Raw genomic sequence first — 21433 nt, 5'->3', positions numbered from 1 at the left:
GAGTTAATGTCAAATTCAATGTTGCCACTAGAGGGCAGTGTATACTACGATGACCCCGTAGTGCAAAAAAAAAAAAACAACAACAACGGCAAATCAATAAAACTAAATGCAAACACTTTCAAAACAAACCATTACAATGCCACTCGAAGTTAAATGTATTGCTTTGTTTCTCATTTATATCATAAGTATTACATTTGCAGTGCTAAAAAAATTATAATATGAAACAAGGTTTTTGTTTTTCCTTTTTTTTTTTTTTTTTTTTGGGGGGGGGGGGGGGGGGGGACATGTCTTATAGTCATCGGTTACCAATGCTGTTAAATCTGAATAAATACATTGAACGCACACACATACAAAAAATTACTATTTTATGTGAATTAACTCCGCCTGTACTTCGCGGGTTTTCAATTTCCTCCACCGAGGGGTGGCACTCCACAATTAACCGCGAAAAACGATGGATCACTGTATTCAAACCGTTTTGTTTTTTTAAGTAATTTTGAACGATCCTTCCACTGTCCAATAGGATGGCTACAATCCACTACGTCATGTCTTTTTGCGCCAATCATTTCAGTGTACTGTCAAGAAATATCATGTGAGGTTGACTCGTGATTTTCCACTGAACGTGCGAACGTGCTTTCCATGCGCTGAAATAGACCGGAAACAAATAAACGTGTTTAAAAATAAATGTTTTTAGTCGATTAATATCAATATTGAACAAACAAAAACGGTATACATTTGTTGTCTTTGATATAATGACGTTAAAACAACCGTGTAGTTAATTTGGAAAAGCTATTGATTGCGTTTGATCATTTTTTTCTAATATTTTTCGAGTTTTTTGCTTTTAAATGCTTTCCATCATATATTTTCGCGTTACAATTTCGGAAATGATGAATAATCTCTTCGCTTGAATTAAAAATAGAATGATAATAATGATAATATCAGACGAGAACTTTCGTGCTCGGGTTTTATTTTGAAAACCCTAAGCAGAAGTTGCTGTCGATTTTAACACTTGACCCCAGTTGTTTGACAGGTCCAAGATGAACAATGTAAACCCAGGAAGACCAGTTGCGAGATTATTGCTCCAATATCCATAAAACCGTATGGAAAAGAAGTGCCCGACTCGCTCCGTGTCCTTCGGGCCGAAGCTGATGTCTTCTCCGCCGAGACGCAACCGTCGACACCCGGCGTCCGATAGTCAACATTTTTCGGGGGATGAATGCTCGTGCGTTTCGTGAACGTCAATATTATTAACGCGCAAAAATGAGGATTTTAACGTCTCTGTTGAAGAACACCAACCCCAAAGTGGAGTATTATTCCAGGTTCTCACCGTCTCCGCTCTCCATCAAGCAGTTTTTGGATTTTGGTAAGTGGCAGCAAGTGGCAGGTGGTTGCGTTCAGTGGTTGCTTGTTATTTCCTGTGTTGTTATTGTTGCTGTAATATTGATGTGTCACACATTTAAACTAAACGTGGTTAGCATAGGAGGAGAGTACATGTTATAACATGTTCATGGTCCTGTTTCTTAAGAAAATATGTAGACTTAAAATCTTGAATCTGTTCACATAATGTCGTTTGAACGAATATTCCGGTTTCTTTATTGATTACATGTGCAAGCAGTTAAGCAATGTACTGGAAAATTGGATTATGCTTATTTAATTTTCTGAATCTATGTGTTTAATAAAGGAGTTTGGGTCAATTTTGGTCAAACTCACCAAAGCGACTGTTTTTAGGTTTAAACTAGGGCTGTGAAATGCTAAAATTTTTTTAATCGAGCTAATTACAGCTTAAAAATTGATTAATCGTAATTAATCGCAATTCAAACCATCTGTAAAATATGCCATATTTTTCTGTAAATTATTCTTGGAATGGAAAGATAAGACACAAGATGGATATATATATTCAACATACGGTACATAAGGACTGTATTTGTTTATTATAACAATAAATCAACAGGATGACATTAACATTATTAACATTCTGTTAAAGCAATCCATGGATAGAAAGACTTGTAGTTCTTAAAAGATAAATGTTAGTACAAGTTATAGAAATGTTATATTAAAACCCCTCTCAATGTTTTCGTTTGAATAAAATTTGTAAAATTTTCAATCAAAAAATAAACTAGTAGCCCGCCATTGTTGATGTCAATAATTACTTACACAATGCTCATGGGTGATGAAGCCGATAAAATCAGTCGCACCCAAGCGCCAGCAGAGGGCGGCAAAACTCCATAAAACACAATTAACAAGTGGGTATTTCACTATACTGTCAGTTAAATCTGTCCGAGCGGGGCATGTGCGTTAATTGCGTCAAATATTTTAACGTGATTAATTTAAAAAATTAATTACCGCCCGTTAACGCGATAATTTTGACAGCCCTAGTTTAAACTAATGTTATCTTTACCTAGGAGTTGCCAGTGGTGGATGAAGTAGTCACTTTTTTAACTTAAGTAAATTTTTGCATAGTACAGATGCTAAAATTGACTAACTTCTTTTACTTAAGTAAAAATATAAGTAAGAAAACAAAATACACGAGTAAAAGTACTTGCTTTAAGATTTACTTTTCAGGTACAAAGTAAAAATCCCGATGCAAAAATGTACGGTAATTTTCGGACTATCAGCCGCTACTTTTTCCTTTCATTTTGAATCCTGCAGTTTATAGTCCAGTGCGGCTTATTTGTTAATTATGACATGACACTATCAAAGGCATTACTGAATGCTTATGAATAGGGCTACAGCTATCGATTATTTTAGTAGTCGATTAATCAATGAACTAGTTAGTTAGAATAGTCGAGTAATCGAATAAGGAACATGAAAAATTAAAAAACCTGGGATGAGCCTCAAACGGTATAAAAAAGTAAATAAATGAGGCTCTACGTACAACAAAAGAACAATTGGCTAAATTACATAGCAAAAGTCCGCTAGCTTAATTGCTATAAAATACAGACTTTTTTTTTTTTTAACAATGCTCCTAACAAATGTTTCAGACTCATATTCCCACAAAAAAATGACTAGATATACCTTTTCACTAAATTACGAATGCATTAAAAAACATTAGCCCAAATAATAAATGAGGATCTTTGTACAACAAAAGAAAAATTGGCTAACTTACATTGCAAACGTCCGCTAGCTTAAATGCTATAAAATGCTTTTTTTTTTTTTTTTTTTTTTTTTTTTTTTTAACAATGCCCTTAACAAATGGTTCGAACACATATTCCCACCAAAAAAAGGGTAAAAATACCTATAAACTGAATTACTAATGCATTAAAAAACATTAGTTTAAACAAAAACTTGGCTAACATTGGTCTTAACAGGGAGCAGTTGGATTCAGCCATGTAAAATGAGGCAGACCAGAGGCAGTGTTTCCACCCTAATCTAAAAAACTAAATGTAAACACTTTCAAAATAAACCATTACAATGCCACTTTAATTAAACGAATACTCGAAGCAACAAAATTTAATTCCAATATTTTTTTCTTATCGAATACTCGAGTTAATCGATTAATCGTTGCAGCACTACTTATGACAGATGTCATGAAGTGTCATCCGGTAAATTATGTCACTAACTCCATTTATGTCCAGCTTGGATCTTTTACATCCATTCAAAAGAGAGAGAATTTGCCAGATAACACTAAATGACATCTGTTATAAGCATTCATTAATGCCCATGATAGTGTCATGTCATAATTATGATTGTCTAATGACAGTCTTATGGCACCTCTGTCAAATAAAGTGTTACGAAATACAATAACTAGCAATTAATGAAACAACTAGAACAGTAACTGAAAAAATAATTAGCACAGAACATGAATTTCTATTTTTATTTACATCTGTAGCGCTGCAATCCATGCTAGGAGGCATGTTGGACAACAACATTGTTGACAGCAGGTGGCAGCAAGGGTTGATTGTCTCCCCCAAGGGAGCAGTGATGGCCATATGAAGCTTCTTGAAGCAATGAAGCTTTGCAGCCAATTGGTTCAAAGCTTCAAGGTGGTTCATTTGGTCTTATGACAGTCGTATGATGCCGCTGTCAAATGAAGTGTTACCGGTTAATATCTTGTAGTGTAAATATCTCATAATACAGTGAGGACAGCTGCGGCTTATAGTCCAGTGCGGCTTATCTATGAACTAACCCAGATAGCAGACAGACATTGAATAAACGTTGATTTTCCATCAAAATCACCAGTATGTTTGACATCGAAATTTTTTACGTCCAGTGACGTTTAAACAACGTTGTTCTATGGTATGTCAGTCGATGGTTGGGTTAACATTGTTTTATGGTTGATGAACTGATGTTGACAAATGGTTGATTTATGATTGACTGGGAAATATGATTGAAAAGTCATTAAATTATGGATGAGACACTGATTCAGCGTTGTTTCAATATTATTAATAATCGAATGACGTTTAGGTTTTGTAAGGATTTCAACGTTGAAACAACATTATTTCAGGGTCCAAATTGACGTTGATTCATCGATATAAGATCGACGGTGGAATGTTGATCCAAAATCTTTTCAGCGTCGGTCTGCTATCTGGAAATGCTGTTTTCTTGCCAAATTTGGTGACTGAGGCCATAGTTAGGTGCGCGTTATAGTGCGAAAATCACGGTAATATACGCACAGTGTTACCTCTACTTACAAAATTAATTGGTTGTGGAAGGTGTTTCGTAACTGTGAAAATTCTTTAAGTAGAGACGCGCTTTCCATGTGAATGCCCTAATCTGTTCCAAGCCTCTCAGAATTTCAGCATAAATCTTTAATAATGCATTAAAATGCATAGAAACCTGGAACAAATACATGTTACAATTAGATTATTGCACATTAAACATAAAATCAGAGTTGTGCATAATGTAAAAGCCAAGAATAGAGTAAGGAATGAAAGGTAATGCACTCACATAAAACTGTCGGACCACGAGTGGCGAATGAAAAGGACGCTAGGATACACAGATACACATACAGTAGAGGTCCCTCTTAGCCAATGGGATGCCAGGAATGCTAGGCAATAGCCAATGGCAGAGCAGCTATAAGTATGTTACTTTCAGTAAACTCTGGGAGCTGTGAGTACCAGCCATACTGTATTTTTGCGTTTTGTAACAAGAGGCATGTTTTCCCGTTGAGGCATGTCTTAACCTGAAAATTCTGTATGAAGAAGTAAGTGAAGGTACACTGTATGTATTTTTAAAATATATATGGCGGAAAACAAAAAAAGCAGTTTCTGCTCTTGCACTCCTCTTTAAAAGAAACTGCTGTATTTTAAGCCAAAACAACTGTTGTGCTTGATAGAACAATATGTCTATATGCTGCCATAGCAGATTCATGGTGCATTAAGCCCCCCAAATATTTTCAATTTGTCCTTTTCACCCTGGAAACCCCCGTTTAAAGACGTCGCGCAACCGCTTTTGGATCAAGCCAGCCATAAAACCAAGGTAATTAATTATATTTCTTATTCAAAATGTCCGTCATTTTTAGCTTAGCATCATTAATCGATGTCCAATATTTCGTTTGAAAAAAACGACTTTAAAAAAATTATTCACTTGCATATTTTAAACTTTTAAACAAATTACATCACAATGAAAAAAATAGCGTCTGTAAAAACGTCACGGATATCTACCTCATAAATATCGCTTAACTGTATTTTTTTTGTTACTGTCGCATTTTCTCCGATATGTTAGATGATAAATAATCGATCCAAACAAAGAAAAATGGGAAGAAAAAAAAAAGTTTAAAAAGGTAAATATATATAAAAAAGAAAATCTTGACCACTCCTTGATGTCTGCGATTTCTGCATCGCGACCCTTGTTATATTAACATGTTTCACCCATAAAATCCCCCCAAAATCCAGCTATGGCCATTCACAGCTGTGTCTTGACACTCGCTGATACATGCTACATGGAGTTTTTGGATCGAAACAAGGTAAGTACGCGATAATATCTTGTTAAAGTCATGGCGTCTGTAATTCTGCTTTCGCGTGCTCTCACCTTCAAATAGGGTTTTGCTGTTTTTTTTTGTTTTGTTTTTTTTAAATGCTCTCCTGTTGAAAAATTTTCTTTCCCCAGAAAATTGAGATTTTAAGCTTTCCAATGATGTATCACACATGCATATCGGACAATTTTGAAAGTTGGCCAAATTAGGGGTGTCAGAGCGGAACTTCAAGTCACCGCCATATATACGTACATTCAGAGATCTGAGTCAATATTCAAAAAAAGAACCAGTGAATTCATTTAAAACTGTGCAGAATGGAAAAACACTATCAATAAAAATCACTGCACTGTAAATAGATGCTTAACATGCTCAAAACCTCCAAAACTTGGCTTAATGGCAGATTGCAAGCAGCTAACACGTGCGTACCGCCACCTACTGTACAAGAGTGTGGTGGTTTTTATTGGTCAATATCTTGTTCACCTGCCTAATCTCGCTTGTACTCGTGTTGCTGCCTCTAGTGCTCAGTTACGGTAAAGTTGCACGGGGCTTATCGATTGCGACGGAGGCATAAAAACATAAATATCAATTCACAATGAGAAAAAAACAAAACAAAGGTAACGTGTCACGCAGGTGACGATTTGAAAAGTAGCAGAGTAAAAAGTACAGATACCTGCTGTAAAATGTGCTAAAGTAAAAAGTATCACTTCATATTTTTACTCGAGTAAAGTACAGATACACAAAAATGTACTTCATTACATTCCACCAGTGGGAGTTCCACCATAACAGTTTAAATGTGTATGCAAAAGATTGGAGTATGTTGTTGTGTCACATAAATGGCAAATTGCCATTTAGGTGTGTACAGTGAGCAAATGTTATATTTTGATTAGGGCTGTCAAACGATTAAAATTTTTAATTGAGTTAATTACAGCTTAAAAATTAATTAATCGTAATTAATCGCAATTCAAACCATCTCTAAAATATGCCATATTTTTCTGTAAATTATTGTTGGAATGGAAAGATAAGACACATGACGGATATATAGATACAACATACTGAACATAAGTACTGTATTTGTTTATTGTAACAATAAATCCACAAATGGCATTAACATTCTTTCTGTTAAAGTGATCCACGGATAGAAATACTTGCAGTTCTTAAACGATAAATGTTATAGTTACAAGTTATAGTAATTTTATATTAAAACTAGTGCTGTCAAACGATTAAAATTTTTAATCGAGTAAATTACAGCTTAAAAATTAATTAATCGTAATTAATCGCAATTAATCGCAATTCAAACCATATATAAAATATGCCATATTTTTCTGTAAATTATATATATATTCTGTAAAATAAATTGTTGGAATGGAAAGATAAGACACAAGATGGATATATACAACCCATTGGCAGTGTATCCAATACTTGTTCTCCCCCACTGTACATTCAACATACGGTACATAAGGACTGTAGTGGGCATTTCACTCTACTGTCATTTAAATCTGTCCTCACTCCGAAGCGTCTACTTTTTCCAAAGCTAGACAGCCAGTGAAAGACGCCTTAATAATCAGACTTCTTCCTTTTTCATCTGATTTATTAATAAAATAGCCTCAAACCATTGTCCTCTTTAGACCGTCATAAAACTACCAAAAAAAAAAGTACACAAGCATTGCATTAGCAACAACGTTAGCTTAGCACGCTATACAGGTTCACTAAACATAAACAAAAAGTGTCTCATACAAAAAATATAACATTTTGCTTACTAACATAATATGTACATTCTTTACAACAACCATACTTACGGACAAATCTTGTCCAAGGATCATATAAGCACAACATTACAACGTAGGCGTCAGCCCGAGACGTCGTGCAGCCATATTGAACTGGCAAAAAAAATAAATAAACCATGTCACAAAGCGACCACAAGAGTTCGCTGTTAGACAGCACAAAAAGCCTTGCTGTAAACTTACCAAAAGGCAGAATACTGTCTGAGCGGGACATGTGCGTTAATTGCGTCAAATATTTTAACGTGATTAATTTAAAAGATTAATTACCGTGCGTTAACGCGATAATTTTGACAGCCCTAATTTTGATATTATTGTTTTAACAAAAATTCCTCGTGTCCCTGGTTTTGTGAGTTATTGTTTTGTTTTGTTTTTATCTGCAATGCAGAGTTTGTCACCACTTAGAAAACCTTAAGCCTTTGAAGTAAACCTTAAAGTGCAACATGCAAGCAGTTCTCCAAGCTTTGCTTAATCCATGTTTGATTAAAAGAGCTCGTTTGTTATGTCATTTCTTTTCACAGCTGTGTGGGAAGGAGGCCGTGCAGCGTTTGTGAAACAATTTCCTCAGTGATATACAGCATTTGTTGTTTAATGATCAACAAGCCACATCCTCTCTGACATTATCAGAGGAAGCTGAGTGGACTTTTAGTTCGATGATCTCATCTGGTTTCTCAAGGCAAATTTGATATTTGTTAATCTTAAATACAAGTATTACTCATTGCATTTCCAGAACCGATGTTTATAAGATATCCTTTCAGAATGAGATGTATGTAGAGATTGAACTCTTCTTTAACCTTCCCATGGCTGAATGTTGCAACAAGATTTGCGGTTTCCTCAAAGACTTCAAAAAGCTAATTTTAGTCTGATGAGTGTTGGCTTCAGATCACAAAAAGTTCGCTCTTTGACCTCTTGCCTTGCTTTTGTTTCGGCAAATAATTGATTGTCAGTTAAAGATAAAACACACCGAAGCGGAAATTAGCTGTGATCATTACAAAGGTGGAACAACTTTGCTCACATGCAAATCTAGAATCTGACCTTTACATCACCTCAACTCAGTTTCTGGCATTGAGTACTAGGAATGGGAACCACTTGGTACCTCACAATACTAGGGATGTCCCGATCCGATCACGTGATTGGAAATCTGGCCGATCGCGCCATTTATCAGAGGATCGGAATCGGGTGAAAAGGATTGGGGTTTTGACGTAATGTCCGGGTTATATAATCCCGCCACCCCCTGCACAGAGAACACCGAGTCGCCAACATGGGACAAGTCTGAAAGTGTCAAACCCAGGTAATTCCCAGCACATCACCCTAAGCCTGTCGCAATATGCAATAATTCAATTTATCGCGCGATAAATAAAAATGAAGGCGGTAATTTTTCCGCTGCGATTTATCGCCTCGCGTACACGTGCGTGCGCGCGTGCGGCAGACGTGCTGTTAAAAGTTTGGATTCCTCGTTACCAGTGTTGTTAATAACGGCATTACAATATAACGGTGTTACTAACGGCGTTATTTTTTTCAGTAGTGGGTAATCTATTTAATTACTTTTCTCATCTTGGCAACGCCGTTACGGTTACTGAGGACGGAAAGGCATGCGTTACTATGCGTTATTATATTGGTCGAAAAGTCTGAGGGAGACGGACTCACAGAGACGACAGAGCAGAGCAGGAGTGGGGAGGAGGCAAGAAAGTTGTGACGCCGAGCAAACGCGATGCTAGGTAGCTCCAATAATACCTGCTGTAGCCGATAGCGTACAAACTACGGCATGTTATGGTAGATATGGTAGACATGGTAGATATCACATGTACTGTATATAGATATAACTACATGCAAAATGACAGACACGGCACTAGATGTTAAACAGCCGCCATCTTAAAGCAGTAGACCTTTTATTACGGCTCTGTTGTAGAGAACCTTCCTAGCGAACCTAAGTAACTTTTTATCTAAAATACTTCTAAATCGGCAAAATCTTGACTTGAATCTATCTTTAAATGATGACTCAGTTGTAAAACTTTCATATGTCGCAAGTAGAGAGAAGGGAACTAATGCAATAATGGGAGCAATTTTAACAACTTTTAACAGTTGATTCAGGGTAAAGGGTAAATTAGGGTAAAGAATTGGGCTCGGGCCAATTGTACCAAAAACCTTCGCAAAAAACTTTACATAGTGTGACCAATGTTTTTTTTTTTTTTCTTTTTTGAGGAAAAAGAAAAAAAGTAATTATCACCAATTACTTTGCAAAGTAATTAATTACTCTTACATTCAGGTAATTGAGTTACTAACGCAATTACTTTTTGGGAGAAGTAATTTGTAACTATAATTAATTACTTTTTTTCAGTAAGATTAACAACACTGCTCGTTACCAACTCCGCAAAATGCATCTTCGTTCAAGGTCCGGCAAAAACTTGCGCCGGAGCCAATCGTTCCCATTATATCCTATTGTTCAAAGTATACCGACCGCGTCAGTGCTCCGGAGTGACTGTGGACCATCTACGGCGCGCTGGTGTTGTTGACGTGTGGGCGCTCCCGTCAGGAGTGACATTTCACGCGGGGCGGCTATTTTTTGGCACAACGCCGGATATTTACAACGAAGTCCGCCAAAACATTGTTACCGACTTGGCTGCTACGAACAACCTCGCTTTGACAATGAACAGCTGAATGAAATTAAGAGCGCTGTGCTTCAAACTCGTCCTGTTTATGAAAGTCGATTGTCATATGCTGGTGTTGTGTAGTATTGAGCAGACGTGACTTCAGCGGCGCTTGCTAACTTTTTTAATGCGCGCACACACTAGATATCATGAAATAGCAAACTAGATGTGCTACGTCCCATGCCAATGATGCCATTGGGTACGTTAGCCCAGAGTGATTATGGGACATGTAGTCCATATACTACATCGATGAATTCTAAACTGTCATGACTGAATGGAAGTTAAGAAGGCCAAATCAATCCATACCAGTGACTAAAGATAATGTTGCAAACATTGTTAATTCAGTACGTGACACAGATGGATTCGGACCACAAATAGGATGTCTTGCTCATGTAGTAAACCTAGCTGCTAAGAGAGCTGTAGCAATCAACAGTGTGCCCTGCCTCATTTTACAAACAATAAAGATTGTTCTCAGCACTTTTATACAAAATTTTTTCAAATCAGTAAGAAGTAAGCACATAAATATTATGCACTAAAATGCATGTTTATATGATGGCAATTTAATTTTTGCTCGTTAGCAAAAAAAAAAAAAAATATATATATATATATATATATATATATATATATATATATATGGCTTCGGGATGCCGATCGATCGGGTCCAATCACGTCATTTTCAAAGTATCGGAATCGACAAAAAAATATCGGACATACCTTTTTTAAATATATATATATTTATTTTTTTTTTTTTAATTTTTTGTTTTTTTTTTTTTTGTTTTTTATTTATTTATTTATTTTAAAAAAACATTTAAATTTATTTATTATTATTATTATTATTATTTTTTTTATATTTATATATTTTTTATATTTTTTTTATTTTAATCGTTTTCTAATTGTATTTAACGTTACAGACAAAATGTCTTACACTCATCCAGAGTAGTTTTGGCTTAAAGTAGGGCTATCAAATTTATTGCGTTAACGGCGGTAATTACATTTTTTTTAATTAATCACGTTAAATAATTAACGTAAACGCATGCGCTGCATGACCCACTCACGCATTGTCGGGTACAATCTATAAAGACGCCGTTTTACCTATAGATAGCACTAAAAGGCAGCGTATAATGAGTAGAGAGAATTTTGACAGCCTTTGGAGCCATTTTTTATGTGGCTTAAGCCTTACAATACCTCTCTCAGCAATTAAAAATAACGTGGGAGGCAATGTGGGGAAGAAAGGTAGTAGTTGATCATTTTCTTAACACCCTATGTTCTTTCCCAACGCAGAGAAGATATATCAATTGGTGCCCCTACGCACAGTCATGGTTGCACTTCCCATCATGCATTTGGGCAGAAGTTAAATGGCTGCAGTATCATTTACTGAAAGCTCAACAAATACACTAGATGGCAATAGTTAGTCACAATATACAAAGTCACATTTATCCTTTAAGAATTACAAGTCTATCTGTGTATCCCTCTCACAGAAAGAATTTTAATAATGTAAATGCCATCTTGAGGATTTATGGTCATAATAAACAAATACAGTACTTATGTACTGTATGTTGAATGTATATATTCGTCCGAATTGTATTCATTTTTTTCTGAATGCATTGCCAAAAAGTTTTATATCGGGATCGGCAGATACTCAAACTAAAACGATCGGGATCGGATCGGGAGCAAAAAAAAACATGATCGGAACAGCTCTACTTACAACTATTATTTTTACAGTTATATTAAGTCACTATTGCTCCTCATAATACTAACATGTACTGTATAACATACCGATAATGTTAACAATTGTCTTTTCGTTTCAAATACAAAATGCTAGCACTGTAAATGTGCTTAAAATTGTCTGCATGGTCCAAAAATCCTACAGTAAACATTTACACTAATGTTAGCTTCGGTCTCGAGGAAAAGGAGGAAGACCCTCATTATTCTCTATTGTTAGTTGTTGCTGATGCGTTCAGTTGTAGACAGTACATGCCGTACTGTGGAAAAGCACCATTTTAGTAGTGAGTTCAAATGCTGTAAAGTGATGTGATAATGACAAAACAAGTAAACTTTTGAACAAGCTTTATGTAAGACGTTGAACAGGAAACAATTTGTTTTTTTTTTGTCATTTTACAGTGTCAACGTTTGTTTTCATGCTTTCAGCACCATGCTGTTTTGTCAGTAAAACATAACTGTTTAAATTGTTCATATTGTTCTTAGCAGCCGTACTTTGTAGATTGCTACATGACATGATATGCTACATTTCTGGTTCTCTAATTGGTATCAAATGATGCGTGTATTTTGAACAAAAGGGCCTTTGATTTTAGTCAAAATGATATATTACTTGCCAATATGTCCATCTTATTGATCCCTTCCAGGCAGGGAGAATGCATGTGAGAAAACGTCATACATGTTCCTGCGAAAGGAACTGCCGGTGCGTTTGGCCAACACCATGCGAGAGGTCAACTTGCTGCCCGACAAGCTACTCAGTCAGCCATCTGTCCGTCTGGTTCAAAAATGGTGAATTTTCATTTTAAAATCGACAACCTGTTAGTTGCTCTTGTTAACTTAGGTCTCAACAGTTTTAACTCTAGGAAAATAGAATGTGAAAAAGAGAGGTGAGATTAAGTGAAACTGTATACATGGCAGCCAGTGAGGTGTCTGATAACATTTGTTCTTTGCCTTTTGTGCATTTTATTAGGTACATGCAGAGCTTTGTGGAGCTGCTCGATTACGAGAACAGAAAGCCGGAGGATCCGCATGCTCTGAATGAGTGAGTGATGCATTGATCCATTTCAAAATACACACAACTGTTTTGGGCAGATTCTTTTTTCAGCGTAGTCTATTAGCATGATGATGCTATGTTTCTTTTCTGGAGCCGAAGTACTCCCATACTAGCGACTTTGTCTATTTTTGACGGGGGAAAAAGCTCAGGTGTAGTTTCAACACCTTCAGCCATTATGTCTATTCTATAGCACAGCGACAGACACATGACAGAGTAACAACTGGAGGGCGAAGGGTGAGCGCTGCCGTTCCAAGCCACAGATTTCTCGCTATATTTTTGGGACCTCAAAAATAGCTAATACCGTAACTACGGTATGATGTAAAAGTTTTTGTGGTTTTGCAACCGTGACGTTTCCATACCGCGGTAAACCTTGAAACCGAACAGGCACATGCCTATTCGCAACCTATTGGTTCATTTTTTTTCCTTAAACAGTGACACCTTTTTAAAACGATATTTCAATTCTTGGTGTAGCGTATTGAAAACCTTTTGGGCTATAAAGTATCGCTTTTCAAATATATTATCACACCCCTACCTTATACGTATATGGATCAATATTTGTTATTCATGGCATGACATTCTCTATAGCGCAGCTCCATCTCGTGGAGGGATAACACAACCACTACTACTACTGCGCCTTACAATGCGGTGCGCCCTATACAGGTAGTCCCCAGGTTACGGTGTACCCGACTTACGTGATTTCGACTTTACTGCACCAGAGTGTCGTCTGCCATTTTGTTTCCAGTGGTTTTTTTAAAAGTTTTTTTTTTTTTTTTTAATAATGTTGACTTGGGCTGCATCTATTGATTATTTTAGTAGTCGATTAATCGATAAACTAGATAGTTCGAATAATCGAGTAATCGGATAAGGAATATAAAAAATTAAATACCTAAGCTGAGCCTCAAACGGAATAAAAGACATAAATGAGGATCTAAGTGCAACAAAACAACAATTGGCTAACATGGCAAAAGAGCTTAAATGCTATAAAATGCTAACTTTTTTTTAACAAAGCTCTTCACAAATGGTTCAAACACATATTCCCACAAAAAAGGCTAAATATACGTGTATATATAAACTAAATTATGAATTAAAAAAAAAAAACATTAGCTCAAACAAAAACTTAGCTTATGTTGGTCTGAACTCTGAACAGGGAGCAGCTGGATTCAGCCATGTTAAATGGGATATGTCTTATTCACTGTTGCCACTAGAGAACAGTGTATCCACACAAATCAATAAAACTAAATGCAAACACTTTCAAAACCAACCATGACAAACGCCTCCCTAATTCAACAAATGCTCGAGCAGCTAAATTTGATTCAAAGCTTTTTTCCAATCGAATTACTCGATTGCTCACACAACAAATTGAATTCCACCAGTAATTTGTGTTCAAAATTCAGTCTTTATTTTAAAGGTGGGATTTTTAACAAAAATATTTTTAATATCTCAACTTTTTTCTAGGGCTGTCAAACGATTAAAATTTTCAATCGAGTTAATTACAGCTTAAAAATTAATTAATCGCAATTCACACCATCTATAAAATATGCCATATTCTTCTGTAAATTATTGTTGGAATGGAAAGATAAGACACAAGATGGATATATACATTCAACATACGGTACATAAGTACTGTATTTGTTTATTATAACAATAAACCAACAAGATGGCATTAACATTATTAACATTCTGTTAAAGCGATCCATGGATCGAAAAACTTCTTATAAGATAAATGTTAGTACAAGTTATAGAAATTTTATATTAAAACCCCTCTTCATGTTTTCGTTTTAATAAAATTTGTAAAAATTTTCAATCAAAAAATAAACTAGTAGCACGCCATTGTTGATGTCAATAATTACACAATGCTCATGGGTGCTTAAGCCCATAAAATCAGTCGCACACAAGCGCCAGCAGAGGGCAACAAAACTTCAAAAAACACAAGTAACAAGTTGGCATTGCACTGTGCTGTCATTTTAATCTGTTTGAGCGAGGCATGTGCGTTAATTGCGTCAAATATTTTAACGTGATTAATCCAAAAAATTAATTACCGCCCGTTAACGCGATAATTTTGACAGCCCTTCTTTTTTCTTTTAATAATGTGTCAACAATCTGTACTTGTGTTATTTTAAGCAAGAAATTTGAAGTGAAAATGCAGGATTTGCTTTCACAGGCTACACAAAATGAGGTAGGAGGCCTGATTTTGACACCTTGAGTTTGACATCAAACATGAAAAAACAGTAGAATGTAAACCTTTTGGCTGTGCACGTATTATGTATTTATCCCATAACAATAGCCATGTGATAAACAATCATTCATAGTTGATACTAGCACACAGGAATTCAGATAAGGAAACTTGTTTCCAAGAATTGCTTCACTTGTTTCTCCTGGTTCTAACTCTTCTCAGTTTTGAAGCATTTAATCTCTGCGTTGCCCCTCAGCTTCCTGGAGCTGTTGATCGAGATCCGGAACCGTCACAACGACGTGGTTCCGACCATGGCGCAGGGCGTCATCGAATACAAAGAGAAGTTCGGCTTCGACCCTTTCGTCAGCAGCAACGTACAATATTTTCTCGACCGCTTTTACACCAATCGGATCTCCTTCCGCATGCTCATCAATCAGCACAGTGAGTATTAATGGATTAGCGTGATTGACATCCGGGTGTTCGCGTGTCGCTAACGTGTTTGCCCGTGCAGCTCTACTGTTCGGTAATGACACCAACCCAGCTCATCCCAAGCACATCGGAAGTATTGATCCGACTTGCTGTGTGGCCGAAGTTGTCAGTGGTGAGTTTAAAGAGGGCAGCCACCACGAAACCTATTCTATACATGGAAATATGTTTTACATAACACTGATGTACTTACAGTGAGAATACAATGTCATGTCGTTTGTGTTTGATCGATCAGATGCATATGACACGGCTAAAATGCTGTGTGAGAAATACTACTTGGCTGCTCCTGAGCTCCACATTGAAGAGTTTAACAGTAAGAAATTTGGATTTTTATCTGTAATTATTGTTTTAAGTCACCTAAAGTGTCTAGATAATAGATATAATTCCAAAATACAGTGGTACCTTTAGATAGAAAATTAATTCGTTTCGTATAATGAATCGCGTTTTGCATGTAAATCGCCTAATTCGTTCCAAGATATCAAAATAGGACACGCCCTCAAATGACCTGATATGATCAGGCCACGCCCCAAATGTTCCCAAATGAACTTATAAGATCAGGCGACCCCCCCTAAATGTTCCCAAATGACCTGATATGATCAGGCCACGCCCCCTAAATGTTCCCAAATGACCTGATATGATCAGGCCACGCCCCCTAAATGTTACCAAATTACCTGATTTGACTAGGCCACGCCCCCAAATGCTCCCAAATGACCTGATATGAATAGGCCACGCCTCCCAAATGTTCCCAAATGACCTGATATCATAGTCCCAGGCCCCAGGAATGTTCCCAAATAAACAGGAAGTGACCTGATATTGTCCCCGAATTGTCCCCAAACCAACCTAGCCTGGGGCCAAGATCTGTATCTCCACATGGCAAAGACCAGAAGTAATTTCTCCCGAAATTGCAATTTCTGGTTCGTTCCAAGCTCTACTGAAACACCACATTAAATATGCCGCCATGTCCTCTGATTTCCTGTCTCTTCTGTAATACTTTGTCGCCCCCTAGTGGCGCTTAAATGTAACTAGTTTCTTAAGTTCCGACTTATTCTACAGACGTTATTACATGACTATTTGAGCTCATAGCAAACGCAGAGTGATAAAAGACGAGCTAAATTCTGTAACCATTGCATGCTATTTCATCTCGCTGTTCGTGCCTTAAAAAAGCATCACTTGTAAGTAGGACTGCAGCTATAAAATTATTTAGGTAATTAATTTATTGATTAGTCAGTTCGACTCATCGAGTAATCGGATTACAAACGTTGAATGCGCTGCAGAACTGTCCCTATCAATAAATACATTTATATATTTTTTTAATTAGATGTAAAATAAAGAAACAAGTGTTTATGCCTGCAATAACATTTATTTAGCTAAGATTGCACTTTCAAAGAGCATTAAATGCGAATACAAAATTCCTCAGTGTTTCTTCAAACTATACAGAATTTCACTTTCATTTCACAAGAGCAATAAATGCATTTAAAACTAAATAAAATACACGAGCTTAGCCTCAAACGATATAAAAAATAATAAATGAGGATCGAAGTACAACAAAGGAACAACTGGCAAAGTAACATAGCAAAAGTCAGCTAGCTTAAATGCTATAAAATGCTATTTTTTTTCACAGTGCTCTTAACAAATTGTTCAAACACATATTCCCACAAAAAAACTGCTAAATATACCTCTAACCTATATTACGAATGCATAAAAAAATCCTATTAGCTCACTCAAAAACTTACAACCTTATGTTGGTCTTAACAGGGAGCAGCTGGATTCAGCCTTGTTAAATGAGTTACACCATATTCACTGTTGCCACTAGAGGGCATCCACTTAAATCAATAAAACAAAATGCAAACACTTTAAAAAAAAAAACATTGCAATGGCACTCTAATTAAATGAATCTTCGAAGCAGCGAAATTTGACTCAAAGCTTTTTTCTAATCGGATTACTAGAGCTAACTGATTAATCGTTGCAGCGCTAGGTAAAACAAAATATAAGCTCAATCACTGAATGGGGACCAGATGTTCTAAAATGTAGCTAAAATAAAAACTTATGTTGGTTTTAACATGGAGCAGCTGGATTCAGCCTTGTTAAATGAGTTACACCATATTCACTGTTGCCACTAGAGGGTAGTGTATCCACCCAAATGAATAAAATTAAATGCAAACACTTTCAAAACAAACCATTGTAATGCCACTCTAATTGAACGAATCCCCGAAGCAGCAAAATTTGATTCAAAGCTTTCTTCTAATTGAATTACTCAAGTTAATCGATTAATCGTTGCAGAACTACTTGTAAGTTATATTCTTCTTGTTTCGTTTACATGAACACTGTGTGAGCACATTGTTGTGTGTGTATTTCATTTAACTACAGTTAGAGTCAAACGTAGTTACAGTATTGCTTTGCATTGCATACGTATAAATCTTTTGTATGATAATTTTTCGTAGTATGACGCGAAAAAGCTTTTCGTAAACTGAATTTTTCGTTTATCGAAGCTATCTCGAGGTTTCACTGTAACTAGAATTGTCACAAACAATGGAGTGTTTATGTTAAAAACATGCGGCAAGATAACTTTCAGCCTCATTTACCTTGAGCCTTTACTCGTGTCTATTAAAATCAAGTTTTGTAAAACCTTTTGGCAGTTTTTCACGTTTAAAACTACTTAACCATCGTGAAAACTAGAACCAATAATAACATAGGAGCAATAATGTAATGCGCATTTTCAGCATCCCCAAATGGATTATTAAGGGAAATGAAAAACTTCCTCCAATTCTAGACACAATGCCTCATGCGGCTAAGAAAACAACAATCAGTTTTTTTATATGTGTATGTGGTTACCTTGTGTTATTTTCTAGTCAAGACCCAAAAGTCAATCCAGGTCGTGTACGTGCCCTCTCATCTGTTCCACATGCTTTTTGAGCTGTTCAAGGTCAGTAACCTCATCGTTAAATCTAATCACACTTCATGTGACAACAGGCTAGACTGACATTTTTAATTAAGTCACTATTTTTCTCACTCTTTAGAACTCAATGAGAGCCACAGTGGAGCTTCATGAGAATAGCATAGAAGGATTACCACCTGTGAAAGCAAAAGTCACTCTTGGTAAAGAGGATCTGTCCATAAAGGTGAATAACACACGTCCCCACATTGTTCTCATCTCCATGATAAAATGAATTTTGTGCATCTTCCAGATCAGTGACAGAGGAGGAGGAGTTCCTCTCAGGAAGATTGACCGCCTTTTCAACTACATGTACTCTACTGCCCCGACGCCCAGCCTAGAGCCAGGAGCTGTCCCTCTGGTGCTTTTGAAATCAGATTAGCATTGACATTTTCTTAGCTTTTCTACCATCAGCATTGTGGCTAATAAAATGACTTGCTCTCATCCCTACTTTCAGGCTGGTTTTGGCTACGGTTTACCCATTTCGAGGCTCTACGCTCGATACTTCCAAGGGGATCTGAAGCTCTACTCCATGGAGGGTGTGGGCACTGATGCCGTTATCTATTTAAAGGTAAGCATTTGGGGGCTTCGACGAGGGGCGGCGGGACGTATGGCTGGGAAGAACTGGGCTCTTCTATTTTAATGCATACACTGCACTGTAGAAGCGTGCAAAATTTCTGATTCTTAGAGTATTCGCGGTTCAGCCATGGAAGATTTGAGAACGATTCACAAACATCCAAATTCCGATTATTGAATTATACCAGGTAAAGCTGAAATAAAACACAGTCAGCGCGGTTTTCGGGACGCAATGAGGAACGGACTGCATTGCGTCCCGAGACTAAACATCATGCTGGAACAGACAGAGAGTAAATATCATGTTCAACTCATGTTAAAGGTGCATAAAACTAAAAAAAGTGCTTTAATTGAATCATTAGATAGCAACATAAGAGCATGTTCAATACTTCTTTTTTTTTTTAATTGTGGATGCTGCCAGGGGGATTTGCTCAAATTGAGCCCTTAATTCCGCTATTTTTTGAGAACGGATGACAGAGTTCATAGGGAAACTTTGCAAAAAAGCTGCGTGCTTCGTTTCATAGTGCCTTTTCAAAAATTGCTGCTTTTTACAAGCGCTACCGTCTCTGAACAGATGAGGCATAGCGGTCTTGTGCTGCCCCAGGTAAAATGAACAAAAATGTGTTGGTCCACTCCACCTTAAACACTGTTTTCTGCATCAATCTTGCGTAGTTTTGAGCACGCTATTAGCCGTACCTTTTCGCCTCTTCCTCCAACTTCATTTGGCTCAGTTTTTGGCTGGCACTCCGCGGAGTCTGGAAAGCGAGTGTGAGACATGGTGTTCTAAAAATAACTTTCAAATGCTTCACTCCCATTGGCTGGCTCACGCGCGTCACCGCTAAGGTTTTTGTTTGTTGCCCACCTCCACTCTGCAAACCTGCAGAAAAAAATGATTTTTGTTGTTGCAACTTATGTTAGTCCGGACAGCTTAAGATCCGCTCCAGACGGCTTGGGGGTCCAGAACCGGACCGAGGTCCGCGGTTCCGTGACCTCTGACCTAGAAAGATGCAATTGGTACCACTTCATCCCAGTCGAGCGTGAAAATTGACCAAAGTTTGAACCAATAGATTAACCGAAAACTAAGCTGAGATAGCTTCATATCTCTGTGTTCAAAGCTAGCACAAAAACTGATGGAAACACCTTTTTGGTACTAGATTGCACATCACTCCTTGTGTTTTTTTTCCCTCTGTGCAAAGGCCCTGTCGAGCGAATCCTTCGAGCGGCTTCCCGTTTTCAACAAATCAGCGTGGCGACACTACACCACCAGCCCCGAAGCGGACGATTGGAGCAACCCGAGCAAAGAACCGCGTGACGCCAGCAAGTCCAAATACAAGACCAACAGATAACTGTACACTCCTTTGCGAATTACCAGTGTAGCATCACACTGTCGTTATATAGCGGTGGGGAAAAAAAAGTCTTATTTCTCTTAACTCCATTTATTAAGTACCGGTGACGCCTGTTCAAATTTCTTTGTGTATTGCGTGTTGTTGAGCCTACCTCATTTTCGCAATGGCTCCCTGCGCCTCAGTGAGTCATCAGTATCTCATCGTCATTCAAAGGGCGTTTTGGCTTCTCTTCTCGAGTTGCAAGGGTGGCGATCTTTCTTTGGGAGATACTTTTGACCGGGCACAGTAGTCGTAGAGTCTTGTTTCAGCCTGGTAGCAAAAATATTAACAACAAAGACGATATTTTGCTTTCCAAATAGACTCAGACGAAGCCTTACTACTGTATAACCCCTAGCAAAAAGTATGGAATCACCAGTCTCGGACGAGCACTCACTCAGACATTTTATCATGTAGAAAAAACTCAGATAAAAAGCTTGAAAAATTAATGAATTAGTTGAAAAGTGCAACTCTTTAGCATTCAGAAACACTAAAAGAAATGAATAAAAAACATTGTGGTGGTCAGTAAATGTTACTTTTATAGTGCAAGAGCAAGAAACAAACAAAGAAATAACAATCAAAACACATCTTTAATATTTAGTAGCACCACCTCTGACTTTTTATGACAGCTTGCATGGACTTGATGTGTATTCTTCATCAATTTGTTGCCAACTTTCTTTGATTGCAGTTGCCAGATCAACCTTGCAGGTCGGAGCCGTGCTTTGGACCATTTTTTTTCCAAATTTCCACCACAGGTTCTAAATAGTGTTGAGATCTGGG

At 37.1% G+C, this 21433-nt stretch overlaps 1 protein-coding gene across 1 annotated transcript; it reads left to right on the top strand.

Moving 5' to 3' along the window:
* Positions 1 to 343: 343 nt before the first annotated feature.
* Positions 344 to 21058, top strand: pdk3a (pyruvate dehydrogenase kinase, isozyme 3a). Its single transcript, XM_057824974.1, has 11 exons — positions 344 to 1360; positions 12701 to 12842; positions 13024 to 13095; positions 15537 to 15721; positions 15792 to 15881; positions 16002 to 16079; positions 18616 to 18689; positions 18784 to 18885; positions 18952 to 19059; positions 19156 to 19269; positions 20468 to 21058. The coding sequence occupies exons 1-11, from the start codon at positions 1258 to 1260 to the stop codon at positions 20615 to 20617; spliced, it is 1218 nt and encodes a 405-aa protein (XP_057680957.1). The 5' UTR covers positions 344 to 1257; the 3' UTR covers positions 20618 to 21058.
* The last annotated feature ends 375 nt before the right edge of the window (positions 21059 to 21433 follow it).

Source organism: Corythoichthys intestinalis, chromosome 20, assembly GCF_030265065.1.
Source record: "Corythoichthys intestinalis isolate RoL2023-P3 chromosome 20, ASM3026506v1, whole genome shotgun sequence".
Lineage (NCBI taxonomy): Eukaryota > Metazoa > Chordata > Actinopteri > Syngnathiformes > Syngnathidae > Corythoichthys > Corythoichthys intestinalis.
Note: the sequence above shows the minus strand (reverse complement) of the source record. Positions and strands in the feature narration are given on the sequence as shown.

Excerpts from the sequence above, each read along its gene's own strand:
- pdk3a (XM_057824974.1), top strand. The coding sequence starts at position 1,258 with ATGAGGATTTTAACGTCTCTGTTGAAGAACACCAACCCCAAAGTGGAG. Across the intron at positions 15,882-16,001 it reads TGTGGCCGAAGTTGTCAGTG|ATGCATATGACACGGCTAAA; the intron begins GTGAGTTTAAAG and ends TTGATCGATCAG. Across the intron at positions 19,060-19,155 it reads AGCCAGGAGCTGTCCCTCTG|GCTGGTTTTGGCTACGGTTT; the intron begins GTGCTTTTGAAA and ends CCCTACTTTCAG.